The sequence below is a fragment of the Hemicordylus capensis genome, chromosome 2, assembly GCF_027244095.1.
Source record: "Hemicordylus capensis ecotype Gifberg chromosome 2, rHemCap1.1.pri, whole genome shotgun sequence".
NCBI lineage: Eukaryota > Metazoa > Chordata > Lepidosauria > Squamata > Cordylidae > Hemicordylus > Hemicordylus capensis.
Window position 1 is genome coordinate 392,192,720 of NC_069658.1, and position 24,008 is coordinate 392,216,727.

At 43.3% G+C, this 24,008-nt stretch overlaps 1 protein-coding gene across 6 annotated transcripts in view; it reads left to right on the forward strand.

Moving 5' to 3' along the window:
• RNF157 (ring finger protein 157) overlaps positions 1 to 24,008 on the forward strand; it is a 110,791-nt gene that overhangs the window by 64,337 nt on the left and 22,446 nt on the right. For all 6 annotated transcript variants that reach the window (XM_053295368.1, XM_053295372.1, XM_053295373.1 and 3 more), the window contains 11 exons: positions 7,892 to 8,038; positions 13,247 to 13,364; positions 14,668 to 14,734; positions 14,990 to 15,033; positions 15,729 to 15,776; positions 16,671 to 16,742; positions 18,797 to 18,956; positions 19,324 to 19,436; positions 21,134 to 21,372; positions 21,620 to 21,728; positions 21,967 to 22,078. In XM_053295368.1, the coding sequence (XP_053151343.1) occupies positions 7,892 to 8,038; positions 13,247 to 13,364; positions 14,668 to 14,734; positions 14,990 to 15,033; positions 15,729 to 15,776; positions 16,671 to 16,742; positions 18,797 to 18,956; positions 19,324 to 19,436; positions 21,134 to 21,372; positions 21,620 to 21,728; positions 21,967 to 22,078 (1,229 nt within the window). The remainder of the gene's footprint in view (positions 1 to 7,891; positions 8,039 to 13,246; positions 13,365 to 14,667; positions 14,735 to 14,989; positions 15,034 to 15,728; positions 15,777 to 16,670; positions 16,743 to 18,796; positions 18,957 to 19,323; positions 19,437 to 21,133; positions 21,373 to 21,619; positions 21,729 to 21,966; positions 22,079 to 24,008) is intronic.

Below are 24,008 nucleotides of genomic sequence, written 5' to 3' on the forward strand. Positions count from 1 at the left end.
TCCCACCCACCCAATATATACCAAGGTAGAGAGCTCTTGTCTGGTACAATATTTATAGAATTTGATTGCTGCATACCTTTTTATGATCATTAATACTGAAAAAGACTGTTCTCTATTTAGCCATCTCAAGGTTGGTTCACTCTTTGCTCTTTGAATGTGGGTACAAAAAGTTGCTTGAGTTTAGATGGTGAAATGCTTGTGTGGTAGCATCAATTCTGAACATTGCACACATGTTTAAGTGGTCAGGTAGGTTCCCATTAAACTTGGAAATGGGTGCCTGATTCTTTCCTGATTGGAGCTTCTGTTTTTCAATGGCTGAGCCATTTCTCCACCATAAGCACAAATGCAGTGATTAGGAAAGGATCAGGCCTCAATTTCTGTGTTTTATAGTGGAGAACTTAGCCATTCACACCTGTTTTGCAGTTTAACACTGTATGTTTTTAACCTCACTTCAAAAAGGTAAAGTTTGAATAAACTCTCTGTTCTGGATAACTCTGTGCAACTGCCTTGCTACAGCCTGTTGGACACAGCCCATCAGCTACTGTACAGCAGGGGATATCCGTGAGTAGTTCCTAGAGATTAGTGTCGAGATTAAGTCTAGCTGTTTGGGGGAGGAGTTATGCAGATGTCCTGTATGGCTACCAGACAAGCTGCTTGTCTCTTTATATCTTCACCTTCCCTGCTTGGCTTCCAGGGTCACTGAAGGTGACAAAAGGATTTAGATGGAGTTAAAGTAACTCCTGTTGCTGGGCTGAAATTAGAGTCAAACAAAATCCAGCCGCTCAGGACTGGAGGGAGGAAACTGACCTAGTGAAGACTGTGAGAAACAGCAGAGACAAGTAGGCCTCCATAAAGGACTGTTCTTTCCCTGGTTAATGTGCTCCGTGCTTGGCTACAGATATTACACATTCTGACCTTTTTTTTCCTTTGCATCCTGGATTTAATTTGCTACTTGCAGTTATTTTTGGAGAGTTGTTGTCAGGGGCTGGGAAGTCAGATGTGCAAAGGCAGGGGAGAGAAGGGACAAGAAGAGGCCTGTTGTTGATACTCTTTCCCCGACCCCCCAGTGGCTGTAGGGTGAGAGGGAATCTTAATGAGTGGGAGAAGATGTGGTGCTATAAGAACAGCCCAGCCGGGCACATCAGCCTGTGACGCTTTTATGGTGCACAGCTGGGAAAAGCTTCAGAAGCTGCTGCTATGACTCCTGGGGCTTTAGGAGCCAGAACCACCCCAACGGCAGCAGCAGGCAGGTGGTGGCAAGGCTATGGGGCCAGGGCGAAAGGGGGGGGCAGCAGCTGCATTCAGAACACAGGCTGCCACCACATCGCTACACCCTTGACATCTGGACAGGTGCTTTTGCTTGCCCCAGACTAAAGAAAGCAGGACCAGATGCTAGGGTGTGAGTGCGTGTGTGTGTTCTCAGGCAAGAGACCTGCACCACAATCTATAATCCATCCTCTCAGGTGACTTTCTGCATATCAGGATTGCAGCACAGAACCATGCCAGACTTGGGAGCCCTGGAGACATTTCCTTAACAGTTGCCTAGTCAGGAGCGTAGCGGGCCTGGGAATGAGATTTTTAAATGGGCCCCTCGCTGTGGTCTGGCGGAGGCCCTGCCTGCCACACCTGCGCCTGGTGCTCACATGTAGTTTCCCATTCAAATGCACACTAGGGAGGACCCTGCTTAGCAATTCATGCTTGCTACCACAAGACCAGCTCTCCTCCCCTGTGGGTTCCAAAGGAAGCTTCTGTTCCAAGTTCAGCCATTTTTGCCAGGGCGGGATTAAAAAAAAATATTCAGGAGTAAGCGCACCTCTGTATGGGGGTAATAATCCTCGCCTACCTTATCAGCTGGCAGTAAGGATGGCAAGATAATGTATGGGCAAACTTTTGGACCCTTTAAAACAGGGGTGGGCAACTTTGGCCCTCCAGCTGTTGTGGAACTACAGTTCCCATCATCACCAGCCACTGTGGCCGAGGAAGATGGGAGTTGTAGTTCTACAACAGCTGGAGAACCCAGGCTGCCTACCCTGCTCTAAAGCAGAAATTTATATTTTTATTTAAGGGACAGCTAAAGCTTGCTGTGTTCTCTTTCCAGCCCAGCCCCACAAAAACAGTGCATTTATTTTGTAACACATGGCTCATGGCTGAGTTCCTGGATATTTCATTAAATGGCAGAACGCTCCTTGTAAAGGAATAAAATAAAACAAAGGGCTGCTGATGGTTCAGCCGACCCATGAACCTAAGGTTCAGGGAACCTTCTGTGAGGGATCTCTCTGCAGTGGTTTACTGTCACCGCCTGCTCTGAAAGCACCGCTCTCCATAAGTTTTGCTGCTGGACACACGCTGGCTGACTTAAGCAGCTGATTGCCGGGGAGGGGGGCGAGGGAAGGAGGACGTGCCTAGCAGGTGACTTTTTGTTTGTTTGTTTGTTTGTTTGTTTTACATTTATATCCCGCTCTTCCTCCAAGGAGCCCAGAGTGGTGTACTACATACTTGAGTTTCTCCTCACAACAACCCTGTGAAGTAAGCTAGGCTGAGAGAGAAGTGACTGGCCCAGAGTCACCCAGCTAATATCATGGCTGAATGGGGATTTGAACTCGGGTCTCTCCGGTCCTAGTCCAGCACTCTAACCACTACACCACGCTGGCTCTCTTAGATTGCAGCTTGCAGAGCTAAGCAGCAGAAGAAGAGGATGACTCATGGGCAAGGTGGGACTGGCCTTGGGGGCCCCTGGGGGCCCCTCAGAGCTCTTGAGCCAGGGGACATTTGTCCTTGCCCTCTGCTCAGAGAACAGATTACATCATTCAACACAAATATGCACACTTACTCAGGGCTACTTCAACCTATTTGATTTGGGGGGAGAGGGAGGGGTATTGCACTACATCACCTTCCAATGCCCCGTTTAGGATGTGGCAGATGTACAACTTGCATGCAGCTTCCTAATTGGAGTTAGCTTTTGGCTAGGTTTATCAATTAAATGCTGCAGGGTTAATTGAGTGCCAAGAGATGGAACTAGGGCTACATGTGCCACACTCATGAAGATGAGTCCTAGGGTTAAGTGTTTTCAAGTGCTGATGTTGGGTGGGGTGGGGGGCACACGACTGATATCCTTGCAATATAAACTGCTTGAAGTGCTACTATGTGAACATGTTCATGTTGTTCCTTGAGAATCTCTTGGTTCCTCCAAAGACAACAAGCCTATGATTTTTCTCCAGAGAATCCAAGTGATTGCTGAGGAAGCAAACATGTGACCTCTGTCATAATCGACACTTTCTCTATTCATTCTGAACAATCCGCCAGTCTGTCATTAATAGTCAGTGGGTGATTTATTCTGGTACAAATGAGGAACAACTCTATTAGGCTTATGGAGTTGTTTCATGTTTGCATTGCTTTCCCACCATGCACTGTTGCTATAATTCTGTATAACAGTCAGCCCTGATTATGGATGGGGTCACCAGACCTCACCAACAGCTGGGTCTTGAGAGCCTTTGCAGACAATGTTTGTTTGTTTTTAAATGGTTTGTTTCTCTTCCTGGGGATGTTGCATGCTATGAGGGTATGCAGATCGTAGGTGTCCACTCCAGCACTGGATGATGAGAATGCACAACTTAGACCTACAGAGGAAAAATATGAACCATTTGCAAAGTTTTAGATGATTGATGGTGACTGCCAGGGTTTCTCCCCCAGTTGTCATTTATGTGATAGTGGTGCAGCAAAGAATGCTCATCTTTTTTCAGTTAAGCTAGATTAGTTTAAATATATTGATGTATATATACCTATATACCTTTCCACAGTGTATCATATTTATTTGCCTATGAGAGTTTTTTTGCTTGTTATGTCTTATTTTATGGTTAGTTTTGTTTTCTCTGCATAATGTATGTTGAACTATATTCTTGATATGCTAAACTTTTGTTTCTCACTAAAACTAAATGAACAGAATATTACATCGGAAAATTAAAAAGTTCAAAATGATGGCATGAGAGGAAGAGGAGTAGATGCTTTTGTCTCAAGTCATGTTATGGATACTAGCCAGTAGGTAACCACAACCTAAACATAAGCAGCATTAGAAGTACTAATTAGAATGAAAATCTCATTTTCCCAGCTCGTCAGTTCTTACTTGAGAGTAGGGAAAGTGTGATTCTTCTGAACAGGAGCTCTAGAAGGAATCTGGATTGCACATAGCATCTTGAGTCATCACTGCATTTACCCTGTGTGAGGGGAAGAAATAATTTGGAAAGACTCTTGGATGTTTAGTGATCGAGTCTTGTGGCTACACTGGATCAGATACTAAGTAACCCAAAGGCAGTAATAACTGAAGTAAAAACTTTTGATATCTGTATGCTACCTTCAGGTTCAGAGGCACTTAGCTTCTGAACTGTAGTTGAGGGGAGCCTGTGGCTTCCAGCAGCATCTGGTGGGCCACTGTGCAAAACAGGATGCTGGACTAGATGGGCCTTGGCTGTGATCCAGCAGGGCTGTTCTTATGTTCTTAACAGCAGGAGTGGGCAGGGGTATGCCTTATCTCCTGCTTGTGGGCTTCCTAGAGGCATCTAGCTGGTCAGTGTGGGAAACGGGACACTGCACTAGATAGGCCTTGGCCAGATCCAGCTAATGTAAGTGAGGGAGTTCAATAACTTGCATTTAGTTCAGTAATCCATTTAGTACTGAGATGAGATGGCAGAATCAAGAAGTCACAACCAAGGCTAGCAGATAAATTGATGAGTAATTGGTAATGGTTTGATTGGGACATATTGAATCCTGTCTTGGGGAAGAAAACAGGACTTGCATCATGATCTTCTAGTGCATTCTAGAATAAGGCTGAGACTCCAACAGGAAGTGTATGTGCTTAAGGCTTTGGGTGGTGAATGAGAATTAGAACTGGAATTGACTAACACTTGATCTCCAGGTGACAACAGTGTCCAGAAGTGCTTTTTATCAGCTTTGGTTGATTTGCCAATTGCACCCCTATCTGAAGAAGGTGGATCTAGCTTCTGTTATCCATACATTGGTTACATCCAGAGTAGATTACTGTAATTTCCTTTATATAGGACTGCCTTCAAAAATTGTTCAGAAACTTCAACTGGTTCAGAATGCAGTATCCAGATTGCTGACAGGAGTCTATTATCTGAGTCTATCAATCATGATCTTCTAGTGCCTTACATCAGCTACGTAGGTTTCCAGTCTGTTCCTGGGCCCAGTTCAAAGTGCTGGTTATGACCTTTTAAAGCTGTATATGGCCAAGGAGGACCAAGTTATCTCTAGGACCACCTTGGCCGATATCTAACTATCTGGGTGTTAAGATCTTCATCTCAGGCCCTGATCTTTGAGCCGCCCCCGCCCCCATGCAGTCCATTTGGCAGGAACCAGGGACACCGATTTTTCATTGGTGTCCCTGCATTTGTGCAATACCCTTTCCGGGGATGTATATTGTCCCTACATTAGCTGCTTTTAAAAGGGCCATGAAAACATGTTTATTTTGTCAGGCCGTTAATGTTTGAATTTAGTTCTGTACTGCTGTTTTATGCTGATTTAGCCTGGTTTTAGTTGGATCCGACTATTAATTGTTTTGGTGTATTCTAGTGTGTATGTTTGTAGTAATCGGACTCCCCTCCCCACAAAGAGCTAACAGGGAGTGAACCCTTGTATTGACTGAAACACTGGTGAACTCCAGGGCAGCCAATCAGTACACCAGGTGAGTGGGACCTAGAGAACGGTTGCTAGGAATTCTGGGAACAAGAAGCACAGGCTTTGTTGGAGAGAAACGAGTGTGGAAAGGCTTAGTGAGGGGCAATGGAGTTTGCTCCCTCATGGTTGAAGCCAGCATGAGGTTTCTCTCATAGAAGAACTCTGTAGGTCCTTAAAAAAAAAAAAAAAGGATTGCAGGAAGTTTGATTCTCCTCAGGAATTGGGCGAGTTCAAGGGAAAGGGAATTCAGCATAGGGAACAGTTTGTTAGTCAGATTGCACATTAGAAACTTACATTTCTTTGGTGTGTGTGCTTTGGCATATTCCTGATACTGGTCTATTATGGTTTACCTGTAATGTAATTAAGAACAAGAATACTAGCCTATGCCCATCCTACCTAGGGCATTGCAAAAGACTTAATGTTTATAAACATTAAAGCATGCATTAAGACAACCTAGCAAGTTACCCCTGCTAGCTTGGCAAAGAGGCACCTTTTAACATGGTGATTCTCTTTATTTAGCAGGGGGAGAGTAACTGGCCCTATCCACCCCCAGCACAGTACCTCCAGTGACTGTTGCTGGTGTCTATCTTATGTTTCTTTTTAGACTGTAAGCCCTTTGGGGACAGGGATTTATCTTATTTATTTATTATTTCTCTGTGTAACCCACCCTGAGCCATTTTTGGAAAGGCAGTATAGAAATAAAATAAAATAAAAATAAATAAAAAAATTTGTAACCTACTAAGTATTTTAACTGTATTTAAAGCTGAGAAAGCCTCAGATAGAAGCAGTCTGTAGTAATTGAATAAAACTGTTGTTTAGTTATTTTCTTTTTACAAACCTCTCCGAGTTGGGTTTTAACTCAGGAAAGGGGAGGGCGAAGGGGAGAGTTCTCTGGTGCAATCACGTCCTCAAATGGTCAGAAGCTATCAGTTTTCTCATCCCATGTAAGCTTACATGTGGAAGGGTTTGGGTTTTTTTTTTTAATTTGCCCAATACTCAGTTACAGAGGGCCCTTGGATTACAGCACCCAATTCATTGGCCCGGTTCTTTGCAAGTTTTAGGTGCTTGGTGGCAGCATTTTGAACCTACCCTTAATACAGGTTTTAGGAAAAGCCTAGCCAAGCAGCTCAGCAGGGATGATTTAGCATTTTTTCCCCTCATATGAGCTTGCTCTGAGACAAAGGCTTTAATCCACTACAGTGTTGCTTTTATCTTGTATTTGTATTTTTTTGTGTTTAAGTTTTTTGTAAAACTTTTGTGATTTTTTTTTTAACCATGAGAAGCAGCATATAAATACTTTAAATAATTATATGCAGGGAGGGCATGATTAAAGCTTTTGAACAGGTTTGTATGGGAACAAACATATTCATAGATTTCTCTGTGTGTATGTGTGTGTGTTTATATACTTTTTAAAAAAAAACCACTTTGCAATATAATGAAATAATTATCAGTTTGCAAATAAACAGATCTTGTTCTCATCCTTCCATATATCATCTGCCCCTTCCTAACCCAAACCTCTATGCTCCATCAAAGAGATGGGAGATTAGAAAAGGAAATGAAAGCGTGTGACTAAATGAGTCATATGGTGTATAGTAATAAATTCATAGAAACTTCTAACATAGCTTTGAGACCTCTCATCACTGTAAACGTAAAGTTGTGCCACTGAGTTGGTGTCGACTCCTGGCGACCACAGAGTCATGTGGTTTTCTAGTCTCATTGACCCCTGCTAACTTGACAGAGAGGCACCCTTTAACGTGGTGATTATTTAGCGGGGGAGAGTAACTGGTCCTATCCACCCCCAGCACAGTACCTTCAGTGTCTGTTGCTGGTGTCTATCTTGTGTTTCTTTTTAGATTGTGAGCCCTTTGGGGACAGGGATCCATCTTATTTATTTATTATTTCTCTGTGTAAACCACCCTGAGCCATTTTGGAAGGGTAGTATATAAATCGATGATGATGATGATGATGATGATTAAATAATAATAATAATAATGAAAATGTCACTATACCATCATCTGGGATTTCTTGTGGTTGATGGCTGAAAATTCTTACTGAGCTAGTACCAATTCCTGCAGCAGTTGTTTGATTCTTAACATATATTTTTTGTAGAAGAGAAATGTGTATTTGTGGTGTCGTAGATCTTTTCATCTGCTGGAAATTTTGGAGTTAGACTAATTTCTCTTAACATATCTTGATCTCCCAGGTGCACAGAAGAAGTGAAGACTCCAGGTGAAGAAGTCAGCAAAGCAAAGGTCCATTACAATGTGGAGTTCACATTTGACACAGATGCGCGAGTGGCTATAACAATTTATTATCAGGCTACTGAAGAATTCCAAAATGGCGTTGTGAGGTAAATAAGAGGAATGCTGAGGATAGGCAGGGAGCATTTGCATCCTCTGTTGCAGAATCTGTTGCTCTTGTGATGAATTTATACTAGTATGTTTAAAGCTTTTTCTGCATACACTCAAAGAAACCAAGATCCTCTTGAATTTTAGTCCTTGGAATAATATTCCTGAGGTGGCATCCTGAAGCAGGTCTGGGCACCCTTAAGGCTTCTGGGGGCTACTCTCCCCACCCCTGAACCTTGGGAACTTCCAGCTCAAAATGGCAGTTCGGGGAGGCAGAGTCAGTTGCAAGATGGCAGCTTGTACAAAACTGTACATCAACCGAATAAGGGATTAAACATTAAAAACCCTGAATTCCCGGAGAATTTTGCTGTAGGACAGGAGTGGAGAGCAAGAGAGACTGCTTTGCGGGAGAAGAAACTGGAGAGAAATTAATGGGAGAGAAAGTAAAACAGCCTTGATCACTGAGAGAGAGATTAAACATTGCATGCCCATGCCCCACACAGATCTGCAGTATTGATGGGATGGGGAGGAAGAAGCCAGCCCAAGTGCCTGGAGAGCCACTTCAGATAAGCCTAGGAGCTACCTAATGCTTGCCCTGTCCTAAAGTGTAAATTAGATTTAGCCCACTTGTAACTGTTGGGCAAGATCAGGTTCAGTGTATGTATATGTATGCATGTAATATATTTTGAACATGTTATAGTCACACACGTGCTTTTTTACTGAATAAGAGGAGTGCATACCATGCAAATAACTTAAATGTTCAATAAGTGAAATGGCAAGACTCTGAAGTTCTGCAGGGGGAAAAGGTAGCCTTGCTGGGGTTTGCCCCTTGGTTTTGATTTGTAAAGGGAAACACAAGAATACTCACACACAGGAGCTACAGCCAGGGTGTGCTCAGGCTCTGAAGAATCAAGTTTAGTTTTAAGGTTAGCAAATGACACAGCTATGATAGGAGGGGCGGGGTGTCACTGGCAAGTACCAGTAGTTGCCGGAAGTACGCGCAACTATATTTAGCACAGCACTCACAGTTACAGTGATGGCACTCTCTGAGAAGAAAATTGCACTTTCTGAGCAACAAAGTACTGTGGATTGAGTACTGGGGAAATGTTATTTCCATTCAACAGGAGCACTATTTTGAGAATAGTAAACAACCGCACTGCACAAAATTAATCTGCCAATGTTCCAAATGTGAAGAGGTCAAAAATCATTTCAGTTATTTCTACAATTGGTGGGGGGGGGGGAGATACTTTGGTTCTCCACGGCATGGTATAGCAAATGCTAGTATAAAGTTCAGATGTAAGTTTATTATTGGTTGTTAGATTTTTATGCTGTTCTTCCTACACAGAGATCAGGGTGCATGGTTCACCCTCAGTGAAGATTCCTCAGTTTGCTTCATAACCAAGTAGCGATTTGAACCCTGGTCTCTCCAGTCCTAGTTTGACACTCTAACCACTACACCATACTGACTCTCAGCTTAAGCTTCATAGCTTGCAGCTCACATGTATTACAACAAAACAAGCTGTGTGGGTGGGGACCAAAGGGATCGGGCAATCAGCACTGTAGGTTCAAATGTGGAGTTGGGTCATTCTGGACAGTTGAGCAGAAAAATGGAAGGCAAGAATAAAGGTCCAAAAATGAGAGAGTTTTGTAGGGGCTGGGCCAAAATTTCTTGGCATTTTCATGGTCCTTTTGGAGGATGAGGACATCCAGGGGATGCAAACACTGCCTTCTAACAACTGTCATCTTCTAACCCAGCAAACTCTATAACATAGCATCACTCCAGTGGGGGTGGGGGGAGAGAACTGGGTAAAAAAGTAAAAAGTGAGGACCACCAGAAGAAGCAATGCTATGGCTAGTGCAGCTGCAAAAGGGCAACAGCAAAGGCAGGGAATGCATTCAGAGGTGCACCTAGGTAATTTTGGAGCCTGGACCGAAAGGCTTTTGGAGCCTCCTCCCATGCAAATTAAGCATCTGTGGAGGCCCTGAATTCCAGGGGTAAGAGCGCCTCTGGGAGCATTTCACCCCCACCTAAGCCTCAAATTAAGAGTTCAGCCCTAGATCAAAGCATAAGGAGCAACAAAAAGCAAGATAGCTTGTTACAAAGGCCCTTTGATAAGCTTTTTGTATGTGCGCAGAGAAGGAACCAACCAGATATGATTTAACAGTCCATCAGACATTGTTCTTTACCCCAGGCAGAAAGATGACCTTGAGGGTACTGTAGCAGTTTAAACTGTAGGTTATCTGGAACATGCCAGCCAAAGCTGACTTCTAGCAAGGCAGCATTCAGCCTAGGATAGCTGTTGACAGCATGTGCAAAATTAAGCATGGAATGGGTTTTTGATGTGTCACTTCAGATTCCCCAAAAGCAGTGGCATACCAAGAGCCAATCTGAGTGGAATTACACAGATGTCATCAGGGTGCAGATAACTGTCTTGAAAGTGATTGATGTGGCTAGAAGTCAGTTTGTGCATCTAGATGCTGAGATGTCCTTAAAAATAGTCCATGAGGATATCTTTTTGTGTAGCACTTTTTAGCTGCTTCTACACTCTAGTACCGAATTTACACAAAAAGAAGATGACTCTGAATTTAAAAATAGAGGTTAAGTATAGGTTCTAGTATATGTTTTTACCTGAAACAAAGAAAACTCTGAATTTAAGACGACCCCCTGATTTCTAACATTAAAGAACTTGGGGGAAACCTAGTCTTGGATTATACATAAAAAGCATGTATAAGTGTAAATCTGAGTCAAGTACAGGCCATACACATTGCTGCCTCTTATTATGGTTAATTACAGTTCTTCTTCTTTCAGTTTGTTCACACAGCAGGCTTACCCTTGCCCATCTCATTCATTTCTGGCCAATAGGGTTGTAGAGGAGGCAGGCCCCGCTTCCTATTTCTGATTGGTGCATTCACCTATGCCCAGATAGTGAAGAAAGTGGCGGGGGAGAGGGTGTGTGTGTGTGTGTGTGTGTGTGTGTGTGTGTGTGTGTTAGTGTGGTACCTGAGGATCCCACCCAAATGTAGTCTTCTGTCTTTAAAAAAAAAAAAAATTTCCCAATGTTTTTGCGCAACAGTAACTGCATTCTAGATCATTGGGAACCTTCAGCTACTGTAATGGAGCACTAATTCCAAACATCATTTTTCAGTTTCATTGGGGGTGGGGGCCAAGCAGTGGGAAGCTTCCTCCTGGAATCGAAGCACTTTCCATTCTTATTGCCTCCTGGATAACTTTTAAAAATAACTTTCCGATGATGTTCTTGTGCAAGTACACAAGTGTACCAAAACACTTGAGCAATAGGAAGATCTGTCACATTACTACCTCACTAAAAAGGATCTCTCATGGGACAGCAGGGCATTGGGTATGCCCCCTCCCCAGACACCACTGAACTATTTTTCCTTCTTTTTCTCGTTATGAAAGGAAAGCTGGGTAACTCTGATGTACTGCTGTTCTTGCACAAGAAGTGTGTGTGTGTGTGTGTGTGTGTGTGTGTGTGTATAGAGGGAGGGAGAGAACCATACATATTGCCACCTCACTGAAAACAGTGTCTCATGGGATAGCAGGGCAGCGTACACTCCCTCCCCAGACACCACAGAACTGTTGTTACTTCTTTCTCCCCTTAGAAAATATTGCTGGGTTACTCTGATATATTGGTGTTCTTGCAAAAGAACACCATGCAGATATATATTCTTTTTTTTTCTTCCTAAGAACCATAAATATAATCTCCACCATCTCCACCCCCACTACAGAGTGTGAAACCTGCTATGGATTTTGCAGTAACTAGACCTTCCTGTTATTCTAGTGTACTGTTCGTAAAGCATTTTGGGGGAAAGATCAGTATTAGATGGATCTCTTGGACCAGACGTAGACTGCAGGGTGCAAGAAGCAAGTTTGTCCAGGAGTGGAACTGAGAGGGGTGGCAGGTGGAGCTTACACTCCTCAGACAGGTAGCCACACCTCCATCTCATGCTTCTTCTCAGGGGTCTCGTCACACGACTCCGCAAAAATGGATGCCAGAGCATCCCACACTACCATTCGAAGTACAACTTTTAAAAGACCCTTATATTATGTATTAAGGATCAATTGTCTTGAAAAAAGCTGAATAATGCTTCTGTCTATATAAACAACACATTGCTATTACCATATTGAAAGTGCTGTAAATCCCTACCTCATCTGAATTCCCCCCAACCCTAATAATAGTGAAGCAGCAATGAATCGTAGTGAATTGCTGTCTGGAAAATGCACTGGTGAAGTATTGCTTTTCCACAGTTAGCTGGAAATGGAATTAAAACTTAATACATTGCTGTGTTGATATAGTTAACAGTGCCCTTCCCCATGGTCAGGATTTCTCTCACAAGTAAGTCCCACTCCACAAAGGGTCCTGGCAACTTCAGTTAAAAGTTTATTGATTTCAGGTTCAGCCTGTCTTATTGCTTCCTGTTGATCCCAGCTGGGGGAGTTGGTGATGAATAGTCTGTTAACTACTCAATTTTTATTCCCGTAGAGGAGAAAAGACTTTAATTACTGATTACTAATTCCTTATTTTATGTCTGTATAGCAAAATAGTGCTGTTTTGCTATAAAGTCTCCAACTCCCACGGGAATAGAAACTGATATTGAGGCATTTCAGAGAAGTGGTTCATCATTTATCGTGCCCCTCCCCCAGCCAGGATTAACAGGAAGCACGAAAATGGACTGAGCCTGCAAACAAGTGTGTGTTGAAAGGTATGGAAGCCCCACAGAACCTTAATAGTACTTTGCTCGTCTATGCTAGACAGGTTGGAGCTGCAGTTGTTTTATATTGCCACCAAACTGGGGGTGGGGGGTTGGAAACATAGGACAACAAGAAAGAAAACACTGGATTACAACTATGAAAAGTGAGTGAACAAAGGTATTTGTTCACAATTGTAGAAAAAAGGGCTAGTGCGAAAGCAACCTTAGTGGGAGACTTGATATTCTGGATAACAGGAAAATTAGCACCTGAGATATAAATGAGGCCTGAAGTACCACCTAGAGCCTTTTGGAGTCGGGCAGTATATAAATTAAATAAGTAGCTTGCAACATACTGCCTGCCTGAGCTAAAATTTTGGTGTCCTGAATGGCTTTGTCTTGGGGAGCATTTGTGAGAAATGCTGCATTCTGGGATGCAAGAATAATAAGTGCTCCTTCTGTGATCTTTCTCTCTGCTCTGTCTCCCTCCCTCCTTGTGACAGTTATATCCCCAAAGACAACAGTTTACAGTCTGAGACTGTCCACTACAAGCGAGGAGTGTGCCAGCAGTTCTGCCTCCCTTCCCATAATGTTGATCCTTCAGAGTGGACTGAAGAGGAGGTAAGGTAAAGTGGCTCTGAAAACAAGGATGAGAAGGCTTTTTCCCCAGCCCGGAAACAGAAAGATAAGTAATCCCTAGCTAGCCTTTAGCCAAATAATTTTGATGTATCAGGCTTTTGCTGTACATGAGCCTGGAAATTCTGCACAGCAATGGGCTGAATTCTTCAAGCAGAATGTAGCACACCAGTGAAGGAAATCATGTTCACTTGCCTTTTTTAATGCTTTTATGGTACAGTGTCTTTCGAAATAAAAGTTATGTGATCCTGATTTTGGAAGGTGTTTTATGATGCCCAGGATGGTTTTTGTGAGAATTGCAGGGAGAATTGCAGTGTGCTGGAGATTGCAGAGACAAAAGTAGCAAGTTTCTTTCTTTCTTCAAAGGGTATTGAAGTAGACTGAGCACAGAAGGAAGGATTTATATATTTATAAATGTATTTATAAATCAATTTTGCAACTTCATATATAATACATTAATATACCACCCTTCATCATGAGACCGGCCCCCACCCATGGTAGTAAACAACAAACAAACATGAAATTCTGTGGCCAACAGGCATTTTCTCTACACATTTTTTCAAATTCTGTAAAAATGCCTCCAGTTATAGAATCTCAAGCTCTTCAGTCTCTGTTTATATCTATGTTTGCACAGTGGGTCACACCCCTACCATATGTAAATAATAATTTCACTGACCAAGTGATTCTTTTCCCCTAATAATTTCCACATGCACACATACTGCACTCCCCAGTTGCAGGGCAGTAACAGCAGGAGAGAGGGCATGCCCCCAACTCCTGCCTGTGGCTTCCAGCAGCATCTGGTGGGCCACTGTGCGAAACAGGATGCTGGACTAGATGATGTGCCTAAATGCACTTCTCTGGGTACTTGTCAGGGCTCTTAATATAAGAGTAACCAGACACAGGAGAAACATTTCCAAGGCTTTATTTTGCTCTGCTGCAGACAGAGGGTGCCCACTGGTTCTCACCAAGCTGGGACGCTGAGTTACAATTTCCATGAGTTTTTATACCCTTTAGTATACAGTTTACACAAACATGGGCCACACAATAATGATTAAACAAGTTATGCCATATCAGCACAAATCATAGTCATCCGTCTCCTAAGACATCACTTAATCATTACTAGACTCTGAGTTTCTGTTAAGATAAACACATGTGCCTAAACATGTACATAATTATCACCTTTTGTGGATTCAGATACATCATAGATGGGCCTTAGGCCTGATCCAGCAGGGCTGTTCTTATGTTTTATGTTCTTATACTCCTCTCTTCTTCCTCTTGTTCTTTGTAGCTGGGCTTTGATCTGGACCGTGAAGTGTATCCCATGGTGGTGCTTGCAGTCGTAGACGAGGGAGAGGGTAAGGGATGTTGTTGAGGTCAAATACTTCTTGACACTGGTGGACATGGATGTCCAAATGGCTTGACTTGCAAGCTGTCCCTGTAGCTACCTATAACAAGCTGCTTGTGCAGTTCTAACTGGTCTGATATAAGTTTTGCATCTTAACCCACCACATAGTCAAGGGTTGGACACTTGCAGTTGATGTACCATTTGCCAGATTTCTGCATGTGTGTGAATAGCTTTCATGCTTGCCTGTTTTTTTCCTGTCTTACAGAGCATATGGGTCACTGCCACGTTCTATTGGCAACTTTTGAGAAGGTGAGTTTTGATTTCTTATTCAGGCTGGCTTCTAAGTGCAGATCTAACCATACAAATCTTTGTAATGAGCTTGCTGTTTGAGCACTTCCTGATATAACAGGGTAGTGAAGACTGGTGAGCTGCTTTGGGTCTAGCTCTTTGGGTATGCCTCTTTAAGAATAAAATAAATGGCACGCTGAAAGTACTGGAGATGTCTTTGAACGATAATGATATTTTGTGGGAGTTAGAACAGTAAAGAAGGATGCTGGGAGAGTGAAAGAAAGGTACTTCGAACTAAAAGGAAAGTGATAAGGCCCAACTACCCATTACTTTAAGTATGTCATTAGAGTTGATGTTCTTAATTTTGCTATACTAAATAGAGCTGTGGGAGGGCATATGATCTGGATCAGGACCACATATTTTGCATATGTGGTGAAGTCTTACAGCATGGCTGCAGTAAGAGGCTGAGACCCTCTTCTTTCATGCTACAGTCCTGATCTGATTGTGCCTCTTCCCCACAGCTTCTATTTAGCAGAGAGAAACCCTTGGATCTGAAGTGCAGGGTGCAAAAGGAAGTAAACATAGCTGCTCTCATGTTCTCAGATGCATGTCAATGGGTGAGCTCTTCTTCCACACCAATGTGTTCTACAAAGCCTCTTGGGAAAACAGCAGTGACAAGATTATGTATGTGTCTTTTTCTTTCTCTCTCTTCTCAGCATGCTGATGGCAGCTTTTGTGTCAAGCCCCTCAAACAAAAACAAGTGGTGAGTTTGTGGTTGGGGTTTGCTAGTAGCTGCTTAGTACAAGTGTGACCCTAGTTACTTTTCAGGTGAAGCTCTCTGGGATGGTGGTTAGAATCACCTAAAAGCCCCTTCCCCTGCAACACAGGTATCAGTGGGAAGGCATGAGGACAGAATAAGAAATCTGTGGTCCATCCAGATGTCGTCTACTACTACTACTTATATATTGCTTTTCAACAGAAGTTCTCAAAGAAGTTTACATTTAAAAAGTAAACAAAATAAGATGGTCCACTGTTCCCAAAGGGCTCACAATCTAAAAAGAAATATAAGATAGACACTAGCAACAGCTACTGGAACAGTGCTGTGCTAGGGTTGGATAGGGCCAGTTACCCTCCCCTTCATAAATGTAAAGAGAATCAACACTTGAAAAGGTGCCTCTGCCCAGTTAGCAGGGGATGGGCAATTTCCACTGTCTGCAGAGAATTTTTAAATACAAGGGAAGTGAAATAATGCAATAGGCTGACTAAAGGAGAGGATAGTTTGATGTCCAAACTATGCACCTCCACCTGACATGCTGCCACCTAATTGCACAGAGGGAAATTTTGTCTGAATCACACCATGTGCAGTTCAGGTGACCCACCCACTGCTCTGCAATTGGGCTACAGTGCACCATGGGGAGAGAGAAGTCTGCCATGCTCCTCCTCCCCATATTGAATTGGGCCAGTTGGCCATGATCCAAAGCAGCCCATTGTCTCCCCTCTGTTTGTAGCCAGTGTTTCAGAAGATGCCCATGTTTTAACTTTTGACTTCTCATATAGCGTGTTCTCTCTCTCTCTCTCTCTCTCTCTCTCTCTCTCTCTCTCTCTCTTCTTTATGTTTATGTGTTTGTGTGCACGTGTCTTTTTCTTCTTCTTCTAGGTAGATGGAGTGAGTTACCTGCTTCAGGAGATCTATGGAATAGAAAACAAATACAACACACAGGATTCTAAAGTAAGAACTGGATCTGAAGTCTCAGAACAATCTATATATTACACACAAATAGGTGTAATACAGGTGCAAATGGGTTTGGTTTTCTTAAAAACATGAACATAAGTCTTGAGAAGCTGCTATTTTGAATGGAGTGGGGGAGAGGAGGAAGAGTGTTAGCCCTTTCTCTGGATGCTGTTTCTCCACTCAGCATAGTTCCTGCCTTCCCTGCAGCCTTTCCCCCACAGTGTTCCAGATGTGCTTTTACACTGTGGAGGGATTATTTTGAGTGGCAAAGCAACTGACAGAGGAAGGATTAATCTCCCTTTACTCTTTTCTCCTCTCCACCAACCCTACCCCTCTATATAAAATCACATGTATAGAGTGGCGGTTCAGACAAACTGTTGCCCACGTGATAAAAGAATGTGCCAAGGGGGTGTCCAAGAAAGATGTCAGGATGGGTGTGCTCTTGACATATCTATTGCAGAACTGAGATTCTTGAGCATTTTGGTCTTCATTTTTAGAGCAATGATGTTCAATTAATAGTCTCTATTAGGGATGTGCACGAACCGGTTCGGAGGTACGGCATTTGGACGGTGCGGTGGCAGGGGGGAGGGTGCTCTTATACCTCCCCCCCGCCACTGCATTTGCCCCCACTGGCGCCAAAACTGCTGGTCTGCATTGTACTGGAAGTGGCCAGTGCACATGCACACATCATGCACATGCACCAGCCACCTCCAGTACAATGCTGAGCTGGGCTGCAAGGAGGTACGCAGCAGCCCCGCGCCAGTGGTTTTGACATCAGTGCTGGCATGGGAAATGCGGCCAGGCGTGAGGGGTAAGGGCACCCTCCCTGCTCCTTAAAGGTAACCCCACCCCGACTGCCGGACTGTCCGAACACCAGTTCATGCACATCCCTAATTATTAGTTACTTAATTAGTTGCTTGTTATTAGTTACTTAAGGCTCCACATTTTGTTCTTAATAAAACAGTATTTTTCTTTTACAAATGTCATGGTTTCCCATATCTTTATGAACCATTATTTTTGTTTGTTCTTGTGATGTTTCCAGTACTTTTCACACGCAAGTCTAGCACAAGTTGTGTAAGGGCATATTTGCTTCCGGGTCCAATTCAAAGTGCTGATTCTCACCTTTAAAACCCTTCAGGGCTTAGCACCTGCTTACCTTCAGGACCACCTCTCTGCCAGTTCTGTCCCGTCCTGTGAGATCTTCTCAGGTTGCCCTTCTTTTGGTCCCTGGACTCAGAGAGGTCCGTAGTACTAGGGCGCGTGGAAGGGCTTTCTCTGTTGCAACCCCTTCACTTTGGAATTCTCTCCCCCCTTCCCCACCCCAGATTCGGTCTGCCTCCTCCCTTTCAGCCTTTAAGATCTTATTGAAGACATTTCTTTTCCACCAGGCGTTTGCCCTTTAAATCTCTCTCTCTCCCTTTAAAAAATTATTATGTTTTAAATCTCAGATGCCGTTCTTGTTTGTACACTACCCTGAGTCTGTGGATTGGGCGGTATATTAAATCTCTTAATAAATAACCACTTCAATCAATCAATCTTTATTATGGTCTTTGACCAGCATGACCACGTCATGAAATTCAATGGGTACTGCCTTGTTTACATAATTTAATTAAATGTCTGAATCTTTAGACAGAGAGACAGATAGAATTTCTTGAATGGTATCAATTATATTCCAAAACTTTTTGCATCTTATACATGTCCACTCCATACGCTTAAAATTCCTCCCTGACATTACCATATTCTCTTGCCTTCATGTATGTAAGATTATGCCTTCACTACATAGTTGATAGCTGTGGTAGAAATTTTAAAATAAATTTTTACAATGCAACACTTCTTCCCATTTGTTTTTAAAACTGTGACTTTCTAATGGCAAAAATAAAGCATGCTGTTGATCACTTTTCAAGTTCAGCTGTTGGTTCAAGTTAAGCTGTTTATTCTCCCTACGCTTGTGTAAACCTGCATAAACATACTCTCATTTATTCAAACTTACTATGGAAATGTTTGAACGTTTGGGCAAGTGAGATTTCATTTTTCTTCACCTTCCCATCCAGGTGGCTGAAGATGAGGTGAGTGACAACAGTGCAGAGTGTGTAGTCTGCCTCTCAGATGTCCGGGATACTTTGATCTTACCTTGCCGCCACCTTTGCCTGTGCAACACCTGTGCTGACACTCTGCGTTACCAAGCCAACAACTGCCCCATCTGCAGGCTGCGTAAGTCCCCAGGCACTTTTACACTGTGGTATTGGCCCAAGGCAGATACACTTTGCTCCACTGGAAACCTTGTTCTGTTTAAACGTTTGAGAAATGGACATTGTACACATTCTGTATGACGCTTTCATTTATCTTGTGATGTAGCCTTATTTTGTGACTGCTCATTGTCTCAGCTTAAAGAATTGCAGCCAGCTCCCTCTCAAGATCTTGTGGTGTGTGTGTGTGTGTGTGTGTGTGGTCTTGGCCAATACAGCTTGAGATATGTATAAAAAGAACTCCTTAAGAACAATCTCTGTTCTTTAGAATTTGTGTCCTCCTTTGTACATTTTGAAAGGTGCTTTATTTGCCCTCAACCTGTCTCTTGCAGCATTTCGGGCCTTGCTACAGATCCGAGCCATGAGAAAGAAACTTGGACCCCTTTCCCCCACCAGCTTCAACCCTATCATCTCCTCCCAGACCTCCGACTCAGAGGAGCACTCGGTTAGTATTGGTGTGCTGCTAGTTCCAATGCTGACTTTGCTGTTGTTTTTGGTGATGATAGTCTTCTGAGCTGTGAAATGTCTCCTGAGTTTGTAGCAGAACAGCTGTGCAGAGGGACACTTTCATCTAAATTTCAGGGTTAAAAACATTCCCTGTGGTCCAGCTGCACAATGGCTGTTAGAGATCAGTTGTACAGTGGCTGATCCAGAGAGAGGTACCACTGAGGGTAATGTAGCAACAGAATCTCAGTCGGGGCTAGGAATTCCAGGGTTTTCACAACACAATGGAAAATTCTTAAGACAAGTTGGGGCCAATTAACATTTTATGCAGCAGATGTGTTTACTGTGCATATCCTGATGTTTGCAAAGTGTGAAGGGGGACACTTTGTAAATAGACAGTAGGTTTGTTGGTTGTGACCTCCAGTACATATGGAAGTGAAGGAAGACTACTGTGCTGGTCCCTTCCATCAGAGAAGAGGAAAACAAATTACATGCATATGCCATCTTGGCAAAACTAACAGATTATATCAGGGTGAAATAATGAAGATTTAGTTTAGAGAACAAAATTGTAATGATTCAATTTACCATAACAATTTACTTTAACAAATGCTGCCTTTCATGGCAGATATGTAGACATCATTTATAGCTTTTAAAATATACAATTTCAAAACTCACTCTTGGGAGCAAGATATGAATAAGCAGCCATCTTCAGTTGACTTGGGCACTTAGGGCAGGAAGTCCTAGTCGGAGTCTATCAATCTAAATAAAGAACATGAGCCCAAAGTCCTGGGTAGGGATGGAGGGATTGAGATTTGAAAGCCTGCTTGGCAGTGGTGCATTTTGAAGCTCTAGCTTGTGCCTTACAGAGGTATATTCTTCTGTCCCAGCGGTTGCCTTAAATTGCAACACCTGCAATGCTGCATTCCCAGAATTTTGTGCAGAACTAGTATCCAAGTTCTAGTTCACACAAACAGCAAACAAAGTTCTTCTGAACTGTTCCATTTCAGACTGCAGATGGAAGGATAGTATCACTATACACTCCCCGCCGCCACCTTAAGCAAACCTTGCTCATAGAATATTGGATGTCAGGGGAAAGAGTTCAGACCAAGTCTTCTCCACAATATGTTTGTGCTGTATTTGCACAGATTATTTTGTAATGGGGAAAACATGTGATTTCCCATATTTATACTGCGAAGAGATACCATCCAGGAACAGTTTAAGCACCTGATCTGTGATATGAGTGAACTCGGCTCTAGTTCTCACAGTGAGGACAAGAGCATGCCTTTTTGTTCTTATAGTAACGGAGTTGTGTTCAAATAATTGCAAGCTGTGTCTGAGAAAGATTCTTGAGTGTGTGTTGTGTGTTTTTGTGCTTCTGTGCCCTGCATGGCTCTGGCCTCCAATGGTGTTTCTTCCTATACCCCCATAGCCATATAACCTTCTTCCAGCCAATAGATTCCAAATTTTAAAAAATCTAAAAATACAAACTGGTCTTGAATAAAATGTGCAAATCAAGCAACATTATATGAAATGAGCAGCTCTTCCATGAGTGATATCGAAGTCTCTCACTTCTGTGTAAAAGCCAGATTCCTTTTGGAGGGGGTGGAGCTTTCTGTTCTGTCTTGGGCTCCCTTGTATAATCCCTATGCATGATACTGAGGAAAGTGTCCTTCTCACACCCATCTCCGGTTCCTCTAGTCTTCAGAGAACATCCCTCCTGGCTATGAGGTGGTCTCCCTCCTGGAAGCCCTTAATGGGCCTCTCACTCCATCCCCAGCAGCCCTTCCGCTCCACGTGCTTGGGGACAGCCACGTGTCGGGCATGCTGCCTTCATATGGCAGTGACGGCCATCTGCCTCCCATCAGGACACTGTCTCCCCTTGACCGCTTGTCGGATTGCGGCAGCCAAGGACTCAAGCTGAAGAAGAGCCTGTCCAAGTAAGTGGCCTGCTGATGTATCCCTCCCCCACTGCAGTGGCTGTTCTGCAAAGGCTAGACTACAAGTGGCTGGTATCTCTGTCTCTTGAGTTATGTCGACTGTCTGATGTAACTGCCTTTCATATGTGTCTAGCTAGTTGTGAATGGGCACATGTGTCTTCTGCAGTGGCTTGTAGCATTGTGCTTCCATTTTGGCTTCTGCTAAAGGGAAGTCACTAGCAATAGCTCTTTTGGGTTTTTTCACCAGGTCAATCTCCCAGAATTCCTCAGTATTACATGAAGAAGAGGATGAGAAGTCCTGCAGTGAATCTGAAATCATGATTTCCAGGAGGAAGTCTCCTCGTCATCTTGAGGAAGTGAGTGACTGAAAAGGTTTGGATTCTTTTTCCAAACACTGCTTCAGTTTCTGCTTGATTTCTTATTTTCTGCTGATTAGCTGCAAAGAATAGACACTGGGAGGGAGGGTTGAGCTCAGTTTCCTTGGTGGCAAGCTCCAAGGTCTACTGCTCATGGTAAGCCCAACCATCCAGCTGACAACAATAGTTCCTGCACTGGAAATGACAACTTTCTCTCTACTTCTGGTTTGTTTTTCAGGAATGTGGTGTGACACCTGAAAGTGAAAACCTCACGTTGTCCTCATCAGGAGCAATAGATCAATCTTCGTGTACAGGGACACCGCTCTCCTCTACCATCTCTTCCCCAGAAGGTACAGTAGGAGAGGTCATCTGCCTTGAGTCTTGCAGCAGAAAATTGAAACATTCCTTGCCAAGCATATTTGAGGATTCCCTGAGAAGGGTTATTCTTCAACCACTTAGTTTTGTTCCCCACAACCTTCCTGCACTCCTTGGCATAGTTAGGGGCTTAAATAGGTAGAACAAAGACATTGTGTAGACTTGAGGAATTGGCTGAACATCCAGTGTGTATTTGAGGTTCAAATCTGGCTTTCCAAATGGTGCCACCTTGGGCTCCTATTTATCTGGGAATTGGGGAAATGGGTTGACTAGCAAGCCAGAGGTTGCCAGTTTGAGTCCCCTCTGGTATGTTTCCCAGACTATGGGAAACACCTATATCAGGCAGCAGTGATATAGAAAGATGCTGAAAGGCATCATCTCATACTGCATGGGAGATGGCAATGGTAAATCCCTCCTGTATTCTACCAAAGACAACCGCAGGGCTCTGTGGTCACCAGAAGTTGACACCAATGCGGCAGCACAATTTGCTTTAATTTGTATTAATGAATCAATGGTGGGACAAACGTTTTCCATTAGCTTTGGAAGCTGCACAAGTGGATTGATGAGTAGGCTTCTCAGTAAGGCTTGAGCTGAAGGGCCCTGTTTGTGAATTGTTCAAGGACGCATGAAGAACCAAATCATGAAATGTATAGGGCTGGTTCAGACATCATTTGGAACCTTAGCTAAAGCTGAGCTCGGCTTAACGTTTCTGAATCTTGGGAATGTGTGCTCCCCACTTCCATCCCTGTACAAGCGTCTGCTTCCTATCTGGATTAAAATAAGCTGAGATTGGTTGGTTCAGACAACACAATCAATCTCAGCTTCTTATAACCAAGTGGATGCTTGTGTTGGGATGGGAGGGAGGAGCATGTGTCCCCCAAATTCAGAGATGTTGCATGGAGCTCAGCTTTAACGGAGGTTCTGTATAACATCTGAATAAGCCCAATGACTGAGTTTAGAGCATAAAAGAATGAGGAATTTATTCAAGGCAGAAGGTTAGGTTTGACTCTGGAAGTTCCTGAAGGTCAGTCAACACATTTATTTTTGTATTTATTTATCAAATTTGTATACCGCCCCAAACTTTTGTCTTTGGGTGGTTTACAATAACATAAAACCAGTTAAAAACATATACAAAAACTTAAAAACAATTTAACAATTAAAAATAACCAGAGATTAAAACCCAAAGATATTAGGAAGCTGAGAAAGCTTGGGTGAAAAGGTGGGTTTTCAGGTGGTTTTTGAAAATTGCCAGAGATGGGGAGAATCGTATCTCACCAGGGAGAGCATTCCACAATCTTGGGGCAGTGGCTGAGAAGGCCCGTCTCTGTGTAGCAACCAAATGAGTTGGTGGTAACTGGAGACGGACCTCCTCAGATGACCTCAATGGGCAGTGGGGCTTGTACTGAAGAAGACGCTCTCTTAAATACCCAGGGCCTAAGCCGTTTAGGGCTTTGTAAGTTATAACTAGCACTTTGTATTTTGTCCGGAAACCTATTGGCAGCCAGTGTAACTCCATCAGTAAAGGAGTAACATGGTCTCTCCAAGATGACCCAGAGACCAACCTGGCTGCCGCGTTCTGAACCAACTGAAGTTTCCGGACTACATTCAAAGGCAGCCCCATGTAGAGTGCATTACAAAAGTCAAGTCTGGAGGTTACCAACAGATGTACCACTGTTTTGAGGTCATTGATCTCGAGAAATGGGTGCAGCTGGCGTATCAGCCGGAGCTGATAGAAAGCACCCCTGGCCACCGCCTCAACCTGAGAAACCAGGGAGAGGTGTGAGACCAGAAGTACTCACAGACTGCGAACCTGTTCCTTTTGGGGAAGTGTGACCCCATCTAGAACAGGCACATCAAAATCGTCTCTAGAGTTCTGACCCCTCACAATAAGTACCTCCATCTTAT